At 36.3% G+C, this 16,202-nt stretch overlaps 1 protein-coding gene across 3 annotated transcripts in view; it reads right to left on the bottom strand.

Moving 5' to 3' along the window:
* The window catches only part of LOC125241846 (pre-mRNA 3'-end-processing factor FIP1-like), a 60,771-nt gene that overhangs the window by 9,323 nt on the left and 35,246 nt on the right, over window positions 1–16,202 (bottom strand). For all 3 annotated transcript variants that reach the window (XM_048150515.1, XM_048150517.1, XM_048150514.1), the window contains one exon: window positions 3,469–3,604. In XM_048150515.1, the coding sequence (XP_048006472.1) occupies window positions 3,469–3,604 (136 nt within the window). The remainder of the gene's footprint in view (window positions 1–3,468; window positions 3,605–16,202) is intronic.

Here is a 16,202-nt window from a genome sequence, read left to right on the forward strand (position 1 = left end):
AAAAAGTGGAAAAAAATGTTTCGTTAGGGCACCCCCCCCTACATGTAAAGTGGGGGCTGATATTTTTTCATTCCAACCCCAACGTGTGATATATCGTTGGATAGGTATTAAGAAATGAATAAGGGTTTACTAATATCGTTTTTTGATAATATTAACAGTTTCGGAAATAATCGCTCCTAAAGGAAAAAAAAGTGCGTCCCCCCCCCTCTAACTTTTGAACCATATGTTTAAAAAATATGAAAAAAATCACAAAAGTAGAACTTTATAAATACTTTCTAGGAAAATTGTTTTGAACTCGATAGGTTCAGTAGTTTTTGAGAAAAATACGGAAAACTACGGAACCCTACACTGAGCGTGGCCCGACACGCTCTTGGCCGGTTTTTTTCCTTTAATATAAAAATGGTCAGTAAAATAGAATCTGCAAAATGATGAAAAAATTAAGGCAACGGCGGTAAACACCAGTTATATGTATGTATATGTATTTGTAAATTATATGTGTACTTATGTTTAGTTTATTTAGTATGCTTTCTTTTATTTCCTTTGTTTTGATTTTACTGTTGTAATTGTAGCACCGCTCAGTCTCTCTGCTTAGCCTCGAGGTTGACTGGTAGAGAATTCTTTAAAGCATTAAGTTCGCCTTTTTGTACTGCAAGATTTTTCTTTTGTGCAATAAAGATTATAAATAAAATAAATAAACATCCATTTATATGACGACTAGCTTTTGCCCGCGGCTTCGCTCGCGTTAGAAAGAGACAAAAAGTAGCCTATGTCACTTTCCACCCCTTCGACTATATCCACTTAAAAAATCACGTCAATCCGTCGCTCCGTTTTGCCGTGAAAGACGGACAAACAAACAGACACACACACTTTCCCATTTATAATATTAGTATGGATTGACCGTGCGCAGTGGGTATGGTAGACAAATTAATTGTTTATGCAATACTAACAAAACTCATTTTTTGTAAAGGCCATACATTTTGCGGTTTATTTCGTTATTATATTAATTACGGAAAAATATAATTTATTGAGCTAGAAGCATGTTTCACTCGTATCAGTGCGAATGCTATTCATGCACAGTAAAAATACACATATTGTCAAATATTTTGTAAACTTCTACAATTATGACTAAAATTATTCAAAAGTAATGATAGTACGCATAATATGCTTTCAAATGATACCTCTCACAAATTGATCGCTAAAATAGGATCTGAGAAATATATAAAATTAGGCGACGGTCAGCACCTATTTACGTCACGGGGGTGCAGTGACACCTGCTAAACCAAATTCGTAATAACTTGGTTGTAATAACAATAACATTATTTGCGGTAAAGTTATTGTTTCATGCAGCAAGATACAATCTTAAAAAATATAAAGGCAACGAAGGTGTCATCCATGTTTATGACGGTGCGCAGTGAGTATGCTGGATAAATTAACATTCATTGTTTATGCAATACTGACAAAACTTATTATGTATTTGAAAAGGTCATACATTTCGCCGTTTATTTTGTTATTATATCAATTGCGGAAAAAATATAATTCATTGAGCTAGAAGCATGTTTTACTCACATCGGTTCCAATGCATATTTTCAAATATTCTGTTAGCTACTACAGTTACAACTAAAATTATTGAGAACTAATGATAGTACGCATAGTATGCTTTCACAAGATACCTCTCACAAATTGATCGTTAAATAAAATAGGATCTGAAAAATATAGAAAATTTGGCGACGCGGCGTGGCCGGGCGCAGTGGCCACGCCTAACCAAATTTTTAATTACTTGGAAAATGAAATGAAATGAAAATGAAATGAAAATGAAAATAAAAATGAAAATGAAAATGAAATGAAAATGAAATATTTATTTTTCAAGTAGGCATATTACAATGCGCATATGAACGTCAAATAAAGCTACGCCGGCTCTAACCCTACGCCTCAGCCTCGAGAAGATTTCAGTCCCCCCTCAGTTGGGTGGGGGGTATCCACTATGGGACCGGCAAGAAACTCGGCGGGCAACTTCTTTTCAAAACATTACATCTTATAATTAACATGCATTAAATAACAAGATACAATTTAACATGCAAAAGTATTCATCAAAGAATATGAACAGACTAGGTACTCTATGGAAATTAATTTCAATAAATTATATTATTGCTTAATAATACGTCGTTCTTCTTCAGAGAAAACATATCAAATTGTCACAGAAGAAAAAGATAATATGAATCTCAATATCATTAAATATGTAATTTACCTACACAACATAAAATATAAAATATTTGATGTGCTTTCTTATCTGAACTGTGTCCTCTATACATAATACAATTATTTTAATTGCTATTCGTTTTTTGTAGTTTCTGGTTATATCCATACTAATATTATAAAATTTATAAATGGGAAAGTGTGTGTGTCTGTTTGTTTGTCCGTCTTTCACGGCAAAACGGAGCGACTAATTGTCGTGATTTTTTAAGTGGAGATAGTTGGAGGGATGGAGAGTGACATAGGCTAATTTTTGTCTCTTTCTAACGCGAGGCGAAGCCGCGGGCAAAAGCTAGTAATATCATACACCAATAAAACTTATGTTTTTAGAAAGCGCATGAAATTCCGCGTAAGTCTTATACTATCATCAATTCCGGAAAAGTTGTTGTTCACTGATTTAGAAGCATTTTTTACCAGTACTTGTGCAATATTTTGTAAACAGCTATCTTTGCGACTATAGTTATTTAAAAACAATTATAGTAGGTTTAATTTGCTTTCAAATGATACCTCTCACATATGGATCCGTATATTAGGACCTCAAAAATATTGAATACTTTACTACGGTCAGCGCCCATTTATGCGACCGGGCGGAGTGACTCCTGCTAAACCAAATTCGTAATTACGTGGTTATATATTATCATATACCAATAAAACTTCTATTTTTAGAAAGCGCATGAATAGTCGCGTAAATTTTATAATAACATTAATTGCGGTAAAGTTATTGTTTATTGTGTTAGACGCATTTTTTGCTCAACATGCTCGTGCTCATGCTTCATGCTCGATAAAAAAACACATATTTTTAAATATGTCGTAAACGGTTACTTTTATAAGTATAGTTATTTGAAAATAATTTAAGTAGGTTTAATAAGCTTTCAAATGACACCTCGCAAGAACAGATTGATGCCATAGGACTCGAGATGTGAATAAATATCTATGATGGTCGGCCGCCATCTTTCTCCCCCCTTTTTCTCGACCCGTCCCCCCTCCTTAAACTAAAACAGGTCAATTCGTAATCTGGAGAGAACGAGGAACACATCCATACCTGTTTTAGGTATTTAGAAGAGATTTCGACGACTTTTTGGAAAAGAGGTCGTTTGGCCCCTGACTAAACGGCAAGTCCCGCACATTGAGTGTAGTGCATTCCCACTCCGTTAACACAAAAGTATAAATGATAAGGATTCGTCGTCGTTTTGAACCATCACAAAGGCAGCGGCATACCCCAAGGCTCATCGTAAGGCTGGTGCTGGTGCTGGTGCGGCGGCGCGAAATAGTGGTCGGGCGGCGGCGCGAAGTAGTCCGGCGGCGGCGCGTCGCGGTGCGCGCGCCCGTACTCGCGCCGCTCCGCAGTCATCACCTGCGACACACCCCACACACTCACTCAACAACAACATTAACAACAACGGCCGACCAAACACGCATTTTCATCACGCTTGCTCTTAAACGGTGTTATTATATGCCAGCATATTGAAACGTGATCAGAGCGTATTATATCTACATGGAGTCAGTTCTATTCATATGTGGAAAGAGAAGAGTCGTGAAATGTATGGGGTCTAATACATTTCACGACTCTTCTCTTTCCACATATTAATAGGCTAGTTTCCTATACTTAAAATATTTTATGCAGTGCACGAAATAAAGCACCATATAATTAGAAGAAAAATATGGACAGTAGTTATGTTTAAACATAATTTATATTTAATAAGTCAAAAAGAAAGATATTAAGTAAATGAATTGACCGTGACTCCTCAGTATTTCATAGTAATTCCATATTAGCAAATCGTTTTGACAGTTCTAAAAAAAAACCGGCCAAGAGCGTGTCGGGCCACGCTCAATGTAGGGTTCCGTAGTTTTCCGTTTTTTTCTCAAAAACTACTGAACCTATCAAGTTCAAAATAATTTTCCTAGGAAGTCCTTATAAAGTTCTACTTTTGTGATTTTTTTCATATTTTTTAAACATATGGTTCAAAAGTTAGAGGGGGGGGGACGCACTTTTTTTTCCTTTAGGAGAGATTATTTCCGAAAATATTAATATTATCAAAAAACAATCTTAGCAAACCCTTATTCATTTTTAAATACCTATCCAACAATATATCACACGTTGGGGTTGGAATGAAAAAAAATATCAGCCCCCACTTTACATGTAGGGGGGGTACCCTAATAAAACATTTTTTTCCACTTTTTGTTTTCGCACTTTGTTGGCGTGATTGATATACATATTGGTACCAAATTTCAGCTTTCTAGTGCTAACGGTTACTGAGATTATCCGCGGACGGACGGACGGACAGACGGACGGACGGACAGACAGACATGGCGAAACTATAAGGGTTCCTAGTTGACTACGGAACCCTAAAAAGAAGCTGATTTGACTAGTAGGAAACTAGCCTATTAATATTGTCACAAATTCAAACAAAAAGAGATATAAGGTTAGTCGAGGCAATAGTAACTACGGAGAATTGTAACTAATCGAAATATGTTCCATATTTTACATCATTTACTGTAGTGCCATATATATCCAGATAGCGTATAAGCTCTTTCATCATTTCACCGTAGAGGGTGTTGATAGACCTCAGATGATCTCAGATGATCTACACGACCGTGAAATTTTCGACGAAATTGGTAGTATGCGGGTGAGAGACAGCCTCTCAAACATTCCATAAAAAAATATGGTTTTAATGTGATTTAACTTTTTTTTCACAGTTAAGTGCATAATTAAAAACTATTTTATGTTTGTATGTCATTACCACTAGATCACCGAGACGAGATTTCGACGAGATTTCTAATAGGCACGATTCCCATCACTACTTAGTATGGAGACCAGTTTTAATCACCCCTCTGACATCTTAGGCCGGTCAAATCTTACATGAAAATCTGCTAAAAAAACAAAGTGTGATGTAAAGCTGCATTTTTGGTATATTATTTAGGGTCCCTGGAGATGTGAAACTATGTTTTGCAAGCAAAAAAAAGTGTGTTTCAAATTTTGAATTTGGAACCTTTTAATTTTAAAAAGGATATTTTATTCGATTATTTGTCATTCTTTATCGAGATGGCGGGAAAGAAACAGTTACGGTCAACGGTGATTTCGTTGTATGAAGCCGGTGCAAAACCTATGGAGATTTTCAATCAGATTAAAAGTATTGGAGTTAGTCGCAATTTTGTATAATATACCTTGAAGAGGTACAGGGAGACCCAATCAATTGCTGATCGACCAAGAACCGGCTGTCCGCGATCGGTAAGGACTCCAGCAAACATTAAATTGATCAGGGAACGACTTCGTCGTAATCCGTGAGTTGCGGGCGTCCATAAGTTACGGTGACCGCTTTCCATCAGGCGGGCCGTATACCTGTTTGCCATCGACGTGGTATAAAAAAAAAACACACAGAAGAAAATGGCTCTTCAAACTAATATTAAATTTCACGTATATCGGTAAACAGAATTCTTAAATATGATCTTAAACGTCCTACAGTCGGAGAAAAGTTCATTATTTAAATGATCGCCTTCGAAAAATGCGACGTGTTCGATGTCGGATGCTGCTAAGGACACACGATCCTAAAAAAAATTTAGTCACTGATGAAAAAATATTTACAGTTGAAGGAAAATTTAACAGACAAAATAACAAAATCTATGCAAAAAGCTCGAAGGACATCCTGGCTAACGTGCGAAACGTCCAACGTACCCATCACCCTGCTAGCGTCATGATATGGTGGGGCGTTTCGTATGAAGGTGTTACTCCGCTACAATTCTGTCAACAGGGGGTCAAAGTCAAGGCACAAAATTATCAGAATGACATACTAGAGAAAGTTGTAAAACCCTTATCTACCATACCACCTTATTCACTGGAAAATACTGGATTTTCCAACAAGATTCTGCCCCGTCTCATAAAGCGAAATCTACCCAGAAGTGGCTAAAAGACAATTTACCCAGCTTTATTAGGACTGACGAATTAGTAGAGCGGCCAGAGGGTTTCGGAAAAAGTTGATGTGACTGGAGAGTATACTGCTGACAATTGGTATCGTTGTGATGGGTAGACTTTACTGAGTACGAAAACATGACTTGTCGCATTCTCAGACTATGGGGGGGTTAACTATGACGTCACAAAGATCGCGGTCTCGGGTTTCAATTTGACTAAGAACCCCTTATCCGATTTTGTCAAATGAGGTGTCATTTGAAAGCTATAGGTACATTGCCCTTTAAGATTTGGTATCACGTTAAAAGTATAGTTTTGTAGTTATTTTTTTATTAATAATAATGCAAAAAAATGTTTTTTTGGCTGTCTTTTTTTACTTTTGTCACACAAAAAAGGCAATAAAAAGGACTCTTAGGTAAAATAGTACATTTCGATACAAGTGCGAAAAAGAGGAAGTTCGAAACGAGTGGCGATAAATTAAAACACGACCGAAGGGAGTGTTTTAAATCGACACGAGTTACGACTTCCCTTTTCGCACGTGTATCGAACGACGTTTTTCAGTACAGATGGACCTCCGAAGTTTCGACCTGCCATATAATGAACCACTTCTCGCACTAGTGCGTAAAAAAAACACCATCTGTACTGAAAAATATGTTATATAAATCATTTAGCCACATTATTAAGCTATCCGTTACTTTTTAAATTTCTTCGATCGGATAATAAACAAGCAATCTATCTACAAGCACATACCCGTAGGCGGCAAGTACCGCTTGACACGCGTTCCCATACATTCGGCGTCAAACAAATTACACCTCGCGCAAAATTCGTTTCAAGCAGATATACCTCTAATCTTATTCATCGTAATCGTAACCTATCAATATTATTATCATTGGAAAGTACAATTAAAGTCCTTTAAGAAACAATGTCTACCATTTGCTTATAAACAATAATCGCCAATCTACGGTAGTTACAAAGAAAAAAGTGGGGATGCGATTTGACTGCTTCCTTAGGTGTGTCAACCCTAGACGAGTTTAAAAGGGGAGGTAAAGGAGACATAGGGCTCGTTCTCTCACCTGAAAGCTACACGGAGGGTCAGAGCAGGAAAAACTAGGGTTTTAGTTTAGTTTTAAGTTATTTTTTCCTTTATTTGTTGATTTTATTGTGTTTAATTATTTTGTGATTTTATCCAGAATACACATGGGTTTCTTTTGCTGAAAATTCTCTTTTTTATGAAAAATGTGATGAATTATATGGCATTTTCTGATAGAAACTAAAATTAACTTTCAAATAAGGCCACATAGTCATACTTTTACTTATATAATATTAAGGGTAATACCGCTTGAACTCAAACGACTGAGAGGTGTGGTTTTTTGACCCAGTATTAAAAAGCAATCGTAAAATCAAAACGGTCGTTATACACATTAAATTACTAAAATGAAGTTACCTATAATGTTTATCGGAAAATGCCAAATTCATCACATTTCTCATAAAAAAGGGAATCTTCAGCAAAAGAAACCAAAGTGTATTCTTGATAAAATTACAAAAAAATTAAACAAAATAAAATCAACAAATTAAAGAAAAAATAAATTAAAACTAAACTTAAACCCTAGCTTTTCCTCCTCTAGCCCTCTGTGTAGCTTTCTGGCCAGAGAACAACCCATATGTCACCTTTATCTCCCCTTTTAAATTCGTCTAGGGTATCGAACATCAAACCTAGGGAACCACTCAAATCGCATCCCTGCCTTTTTTCTTTGTAACCACCGTAGACTGGCGATTATTGATTTTAAGAAAATGGTAGATATTGTTTCTTAAAGGACTTTAATTGTACTTTGAAATGATACCAATATTGATAGGCTACGATGAATAAGATTAGAGCTGTATTTGCTTGAAACGAATATTTGCGCGAGGTGTATTTGTTTGACGCCGAACGTATGTCAAACGGTGTGCCTGGAATGCGGTTATATGTTTGTAGTTTGATTATTTATTATCCGATTGAAGAAATTTAAAAAGTAACGGAACGCTTAATAATGTAGCTAAATTATTTACATAACATATTTTTTAGCTAAGTGGCCGTTTTCATTGCCTTTTTGAGTCACAAAAATCAAAAAAGAGTAAAAAAAAAGTATTTTTTTTAATTATTGTTAATAAAAAAATAACTAAGAAAACTATACTTTTCACATATAAGAAATCTTAATCAGCATGTCATACGCTTTCAATCGACACCTCATTTTTTAAAATTGAATAAGGCGTTCTAGAAAAATTGGCAAAAAATTGAAACCCGGGACCGCGGTTTTTGTGACGTCATATCATAGTTAACCCCCCCACAGTCTGAGAATGCGACAAGTCATTTTTTCGTACTCAGTAAAGTCTACCGATCACAACGATACCACTTGTCAGCAGTATACTCTCCAGTCACGTCAACTTCAAAACTAGACGACTTTTTTCAATTCCGCCGCCTTACTAAATGGCCTTCATCGAGCCCCGATTTGAACCTGTTGGATTATGCTTTGTGGACAGAGTTGGAGCTAAGAGCATACCGAAAAACACATCCGAACCTTCAGTCCCTAAAACGCACGCTAGTGAGAGAATCGAAACGAATCCCCATAGAAAAGATGCGTGCCGCTATTGACGAGTGGCCAGCCCGCTTAAAGGCTTGTATAAATAAAAACCGGCCAAGAGCGTGTCGGGCCACGCTCAGTGTAGGGTTCCGTAGTTTTCCGTATTTTTCTCAAAAACTACTGAACCTATCAAGTTCAAAATAATTTTCCTAGAAAGTCTTTATAAAGTTCTACTTTTGTGATTTTTTTTCATATTTTTTAAACATATGGTTCAAAAGTTAGAGGGGGGGACGCACTTTTTTTTCCTTTAGGAGCGATTATTTCGGAAAATATTAATATTATCAAAAAACGATCTTAGTAAACCCTTATTCATTTTTAAATACCTACCTAACAATATATCACACGTTGGGGTTGGAATGAAAAAAAAAATCAGCCCCCACTTTACATGTATGGGGTACCCTAATAAAACATTTTTTCCCATTTTTTATTTTTCACTTTGTCGGCGTGATTGATATACATATTGGTACCAAATTTCAGCTTTCTAGTGCTAACGGTTACTGAGATTATCCGCGGACGGACGGACGGACGGACGGACGGACAGACAGACATGGCGAAACTATAAGGGTTCCTAGTTGACTACTTTCGTTTTCGAGTTAATCAATAACGTAGAATTCATTTTTGGTACTAAAATTATAATTTAATGGTAAGTAAAATTTAAAAAAATTAAAAAATTTGAAATTTTCATCCATGATTTACAAATTCAAGTCATCATAAATGACAAACTGTTTGCGTTTTCTAAAAATAAAAAATATGATATGAAAGCCTATTTAATATAGATTATAAAAAATATAACTTTATCCACCTTCACAAACGTTAAGTTCCACAAAAAAATTACTTTACAACGCGCGGCGTCGGGACGCCGTGAGCGTAATTTTAAAATACCTCTATTTTAAAAACTCTATTAGACCCGGTTTAGCTATTAGGTCATGTTTGATATAGTTTTCGAGTAAATTAATAACAAAGAATTTATTTTTGGCACTACAATTATAATTTAATGGTAAATAAATAAAAAAAAATATTCATCTATGATTTGCAAATTCAAGTCAACAAAAATGTCAACTGTTTGCTTTTTCTTTTAATAAAAAATATGATATAAAAGCCTATGCCTATGTCACCAAACACCCAGACAAGTTTGGTGGAAACTTCCTTCACGAACTGGTTGGTGTCTGATGACCATGGTCCAAATGTTTCAAATGCAATTGCCGCAAATATGTAGTTGTCTTTTAAAAATGCATATTTGCGCGTTTAAACTGGGCGTTTTGCAGCAGCAGTCCCTGGTTTCTGGGCCGAACGTTAGACGTTGGACGGAGCCAAGGTATCCACACAGGTCACGCCCCACGCCAAGGGTCGTCCCAGAAACCAAGGCAAAAGCGAGCAACCATCAGGCCGCTTTCCGTCTGCTGCTGACAAGCCGACAGGTTCGAGGGTTGTCGGTGTGCCGAGAGCCTTGCGGATTAAATCGTTAAGTGCAGCGTGTCACAAAATTCAGCCAGCACTAGACTGGCAGTGGAGTCCGTGGTGTCCTAATGCGTCGGCAGCAAGGGTGTGGTTGGCATGTTTTTAGCCCCAGTCTTAGACAAATCAAATGGCAGTATATGATGAAGTAAGGCAGCCTCGGAAGGAGGTATGTTCTCCAAGTGTCGATCTTTTCTAGTAAAGAGGTTCTTCCGGCACTCATTCACTGCTCCGTAAGGACCTTGATCTGAAACAATATGTGCATTGTCATTTTATTTAAACAGATTCTGCAACTAATCAAATTACAACATTTTGGTGGATCACCTTCACTATTACACACTTACCTATCATACAAAATAATTACAAACTTTAGTAGAATATGATTAGCCTATCTATGATATTGCTCCATCTCGTAATAGTTTGAAGCCTTGGGTGGCCATGTTTCTCCCTTGTTGATCGTTTCAAGCTGCGTTTATCGTACCTATCCCATACTATGTCTAATCTAGAAACGTTTTCTTTTGATTTTGAAACTTAGCCAGGCCACCCAAGGTGTCAAACTATTACAAGATGGAGCAATATCAGAGGCAAATCAGATTCTACTAAAGTTTGTAATAATTTTGTATGATACGTAACGTAAGTGGGTAATACTGAAGGTTACGTGATCCACCAAAAAGTTGTAATTTGATAGTTGTAGACTCTAAAATGATAATGCACATATTGTTTCAGACCAAGTCGTTGCGTAACGGTGAATGAGTGGTCGAAGTACCTACCTCTTTAGGTACCAGAAAAGATCGACAATTGGAGAACATACCTCCTTCAGAGGCTGCCTTGCATCAGCATATACTGCGCACAGTGTACCAGGGGCCCATTTCTCGAAGCTACAAGTTACATTTTCAACTGGTTGTCCATGTCTAATATGACAAGTTGCAAAGAGACTTCCGCTTGTAACTTGTAACTTTCAGTTTTGAGAAATGGGACTCAGGGCGTTCTTGTTTGGAGTCAGGCGTTGGTGCCACACCAAAATTTGCCAAGTCCGTCTTCTTGGGGATGAAAGGAAGAAGGAGACGAATGGGTAGTGTGGTACCCATTCGTCTCCTTCTTCCTTCCATCCCAGTCAGGCAACACTGAAGTGGCCAGTATATGCTTAGAAGTTACAAGATGTAAATGTAAATCAGGTTGCAAAAACCGATGCAACTGCATAAAGAGGGTAGAGCCTTCCTTATGCAGTTCCATATGTACCCAGCTATGTCTCTGTGAAGGGAATGTATAGTATGAGTATGAGTAATCTGTTAATTAGGACACCACAGACTAAACTTAGTGCTAACTTTTCAGTGTTGGATACTCTATGGCAGTTCCGACTCAATTATAATAAGCTCATTATAATTGACATTCGTTAACTATAATAATTTCAAAAATAGAACTTCATACAATTTCTATACTAATTTGCGATACCTGGCAAATTTTCCTGCATCTGAAACACATTTTTTTTATCTGTCGCGTTATCGGCCAATCAGAGACGGTTATTACAAACAATTGGTTGATAGGTAATTCGATGTTGATACAACGGTGAACGACTCTATTGACATTAATTTTAACTTGCATGAATGGTGATATTTCCGTCCATTGATGATGAAGGTGATGACTCGTAGAAAAAGTATTGTATACAATAGTGATATAATTAAGCTTTTCACTCTCGTACCGTACTACACATAGTACTCGACTGAAAAGTTTTGTATTATATCACGATTGTATAAAATACTATTAATTAAATTTCTTACAGGATTCACTACAATGAATAAATAACAGGTACAGTCGGTCTTTAGATCGTGTGGTCCGACCTGAGTGTTGCCGTTGTCGACACCGGAGTCAATAATAATGAATCTTTTTCTATTTATGCATTAACACACCTCTGATACTGGCGATCAAATATATGAAAGTGAACGCGTACTATCCTTTGTGAATAGGCTTTAATATCATATTTTTATATTTATAGAAAAAGCAAACCGTTTGACATTTATGATGACTTGAATTTGCAACTCACAGAATTTTTTTTTTTTTTTTTTATTTCATTTAACATTAAATGGTAATTTTAGTACCAAAACTAAATTCTACGTTATTTATTTACTCGAAAATGATACTAAACATGACCTAATAGCTAAACGGGTTCTAATAGAGTTTTTTAAAATAAAGGCATTTTAAAATTACGCTCGCGGCGTCCCGACGCCGCGCGGCTTAAAGGTTTTTTTTATGAAACTTAACGTTAGTAAAGGTGGGTAAAAGTTATATTATTCATAATCTATATTAAATAGGCTTTCATATCATATTTTTTATTTGTAGAAAAAGCTAACAGTTTGACATTTATGATGACTTGAATTTGTAAGTCATAGATGAAAATTTCAAACTTTTCATTTTTTTTATTTTATTTACCATTAAATTATAATTTTAGTACCAAAAATGAATTCTACGTTATTGATTTACTCGAAAACGATACCAAACATGACCTATGAACTAAACGGGGTATGTTAGAATTTTTCAAAGCAAGCCGGGTGAAGCGGTACTTTGACCCCCCCTCCCGAGCCCCAGGGGAGGCTCCCGAAGGCTCCCGATCTTAATCGGCTTATTTTGATCACTATACGGAACCCTAAAAACGAGGCGGTCATTTCGAGTAAATTTTGTTTATTTGGTTGTTTTGTTGTCTTTAGTCCTATGTTTGACATATCACAATAAATTGTTTCAGTTTTTTATAGTGTCAGTTTTTTTCTCGTCTCAAAACTTATGAACACCACGAGGTACTTAATCTTATTTTTTTAGGTTAAAAATTTGGCTATTTGACTAACTGGTTCACTTTTGGTCTTAACTGAAAGCTAATTAAATTTGCTACAACTTTATTTCGCAAAATATATAATACCGTGATATGTTTTGCTGAAATTTGTATCAAAATATTGGCAAAACGAAAATTTTCATATGAGTAAAGAGGGAAAAAAAATAACCTTTTTTGAAGCGTCATATCTCAAAAACTGTTTGAGATACGGCACTGCGAGTAGGCTCAAATGATTTAAAATTAAATGTACTTTCAACTTAGTAAAGTTAGGAACTTATTGCCTAAAATCTCCAGTTTTTAAATGACACTGCAAAAACTAAAAAAAGTCCGATTTTTTTGCTGTTTTTTGCAAATTAAAAAAAAAAGCACACCTTTTTAGGGTTCCGTAGTCAACTAGGAACCCTTATAGTTTCGCCATGTCTGTCTGTCCGTCCGTCCGTCCGCGGATAATCTCAGTACACGTTAGCACTAGAAAGCTGAAATTTGGTACCAATACCAATCATAACGGCTGCACCGATTTTAATGGTTGGGGTGGCTACCAGTTTGTATTAAAACGTTTATTAATATAAAAATTAAAATCATTTAAAAAATTAAAGATGGCGGCCGAATAATAAGAAAAATATGAAATTTTCATTTTTTTTTTGTATTCTCACGAAATTTACGAATAGTTTTTCTACGATATGGTCACATTTTTATTTATTGAAATAAAATCTGATAATATCATCTGCAAAATAAAAAAAAAAACATTAAAATCCGTTCAGTACTTTTTGAACTATACGCATTGCAAATGAAGCGCGCGGGTTTGAAAGACGTCTTTGCACTTGATGTGATGCATCGTATCGTTTGGTACCGCTATACACTAGTTTAGGTATATTTAGATAACCCCCGTAAACTTTGATGGTCATAATTCTTATTTTAATACATAAAAGAACTTCAATAGGTACACATAACATTTGTATCACTTCTCCTTTTCAAGGCTAGAGATAATCTCCGACAACTTCTGTAGGGGGCTACGGAAACATATATTAATACAAAACTTATTTTTTGCTTCTCGTCTAGGTTATACTGAAAGATAAAAGTCATACAAAATAATATCAAAATACAAGGAAATAATGAATAAATAATAATTTATAATATCATTTTTGCAAAATACTTTTTTTTCGGCAGCTGCCTTTGAAAATGTTACATTTCATTATTTGTATTGCGCAGGGTAGACCCACAACACGTACAGCGTATTGTTTCGCAGCCTTTTTCACAACCGCAATTGACCAAGTATACCCATTCATACCGTATCTCCCTGTTTTCAGACCACTGCAGTACTCAACTATCATTGTACGTCGTCCAACCCCAGGGTGATGGCATAGGCATATAAGTAATATCCACAGAATATGGGGCGTTGTTATACGACACGGAGCGCAAGTGCCGATGTTGGTTACTAATTTATTTTTGGTGGTAAACAGTTTCTTGCTCACCAAGTTCAGATGAAATTTTCAATCATGGCGATTATTCCTCCAGGAAGACTTTGTAGTTACTGCGATGTTTCTATCAAAGCTGGTATAACTTCAGGGCGTGCAAACAATGTTTTAGAACATGATTTTTTCTTTTTGTATTGAAAAAAGAAGTGGTGTCATACGTAAAGGCGTAAAAACCACGAAGAGCAGTCGGTCTTCCAGTGTCCAGTGTTGGCTATTTTATAACTTATACTCTGGTAGGTTATTCTCCTTTGAAATATTAAGAAAATATACTAGACAAGACTTTGAACTTTCCCAATATAATGAGCTCCATAGATCCCATGCTTAAATGCCAAATTGGGACCGTTCTTAACACATATTTTAGTGAGCAAGCGTGGACTTTACCACCCTGAACTCACTCGAGGCCTCTTCATGAGGCAAAGACCTTTCGAGGCACTAAGCTAGGTCCAAACTCGAATCTGGCCACTGACTTTACGTCTATCCTTCACCCGTACTTCAGACTTCAGTAGTTTTTATTTAAATACCAAGACATCTGTATCGGAAGATCTGATGATACGCGTGAGTCCCTGAGATACAATGAGGCTATCGGCTTCTTCCGGTTACGTTCCTATGGTTTACCCTGAAATAGCAGAGCAAATGTTTTCTGAGGAAGTAAATTGTTTAGACAAAAAATTCACCACACTAATAACATCAACAGGCTACAGTTTCTGGAAAAAGCCTTGTTGGTGGTGTGTTGCCAGTGTCTTCCTGGAGGAATAATGGCCAAGCTTGAAAAGTTCACCTGCGGCCTATATATGATCCTTTATCGGTGAACTTGGTGCGCAAGGAACTGTTTCCAACCAAAATTAATAACCAGCATCCCACCAACATCGTCAGCACTACAATAAAATACGCTCCTTGTCGTATAACAAGCAGACCATCTCCAAACGTAGGCTAAGTAGACGAGAAAAGAAAATAAGTTATTTTATACATAGATATTTCTGTAGCCCCCTACAGAAGTTGGCGAGAATTATCTCTGGAGTTCTCGGAAAGGACAATTGCTATTAATACAAATGTTATGTTATGTGCATTTAAGTTCGAGGGCGAGAGGCTGGCAACCTGTCACTGCAATGTCATAGTTTCGTTTTCTTTCAACCCCTTATTTGCCAAGAGTGGCACTGAAACCTGAGTAGTTTCATGTGCTTTGCCTACCCCTTCATGGGACACAGGCGTGATTATAATATAATAATAATAAATTTCATTTATTTTCACCTCACAAAGGACATACAAACAATTTGAACTAAAATTAGAACAGCTTAGTTTTACTATCCTTTGTGAGAGACTGGAGTCTGAACTAGGCGTGAACCTGTAATACAGATCTCCAGGCTCTCACCCCGGAGACAAGGAGAAATATTCAACGAGATTTTTTACAATGTATACCTAACAGGAGTTGGTTGCAATAATGAGGTTGTATTAAATAATCATCAATGTAGAAAAATAATAGGGATAATCTACAGGTACATTTACAAATTCATGCAGGGGCATGCATAGTGTGTGTGTGTGTGTGTTTGCGTGTGTGTGTGTGTGTGTGTGTGTGTGTGTGTGTGTGTGTGTGTGTGTGTGGGGGGGGGGGGGGGTGTGATGGATAAATCATTTAAACAAAATATGACCTATTTTATTTTACAAGATCCTCTAATTTCTCA

The sequence above is a fragment of the Leguminivora glycinivorella genome, chromosome Z (genome assembly GCF_023078275.1).
Source record: "Leguminivora glycinivorella isolate SPB_JAAS2020 chromosome Z, LegGlyc_1.1, whole genome shotgun sequence".
Classification (NCBI taxonomy): domain Eukaryota; kingdom Metazoa; phylum Arthropoda; class Insecta; order Lepidoptera; family Tortricidae; genus Leguminivora; species Leguminivora glycinivorella.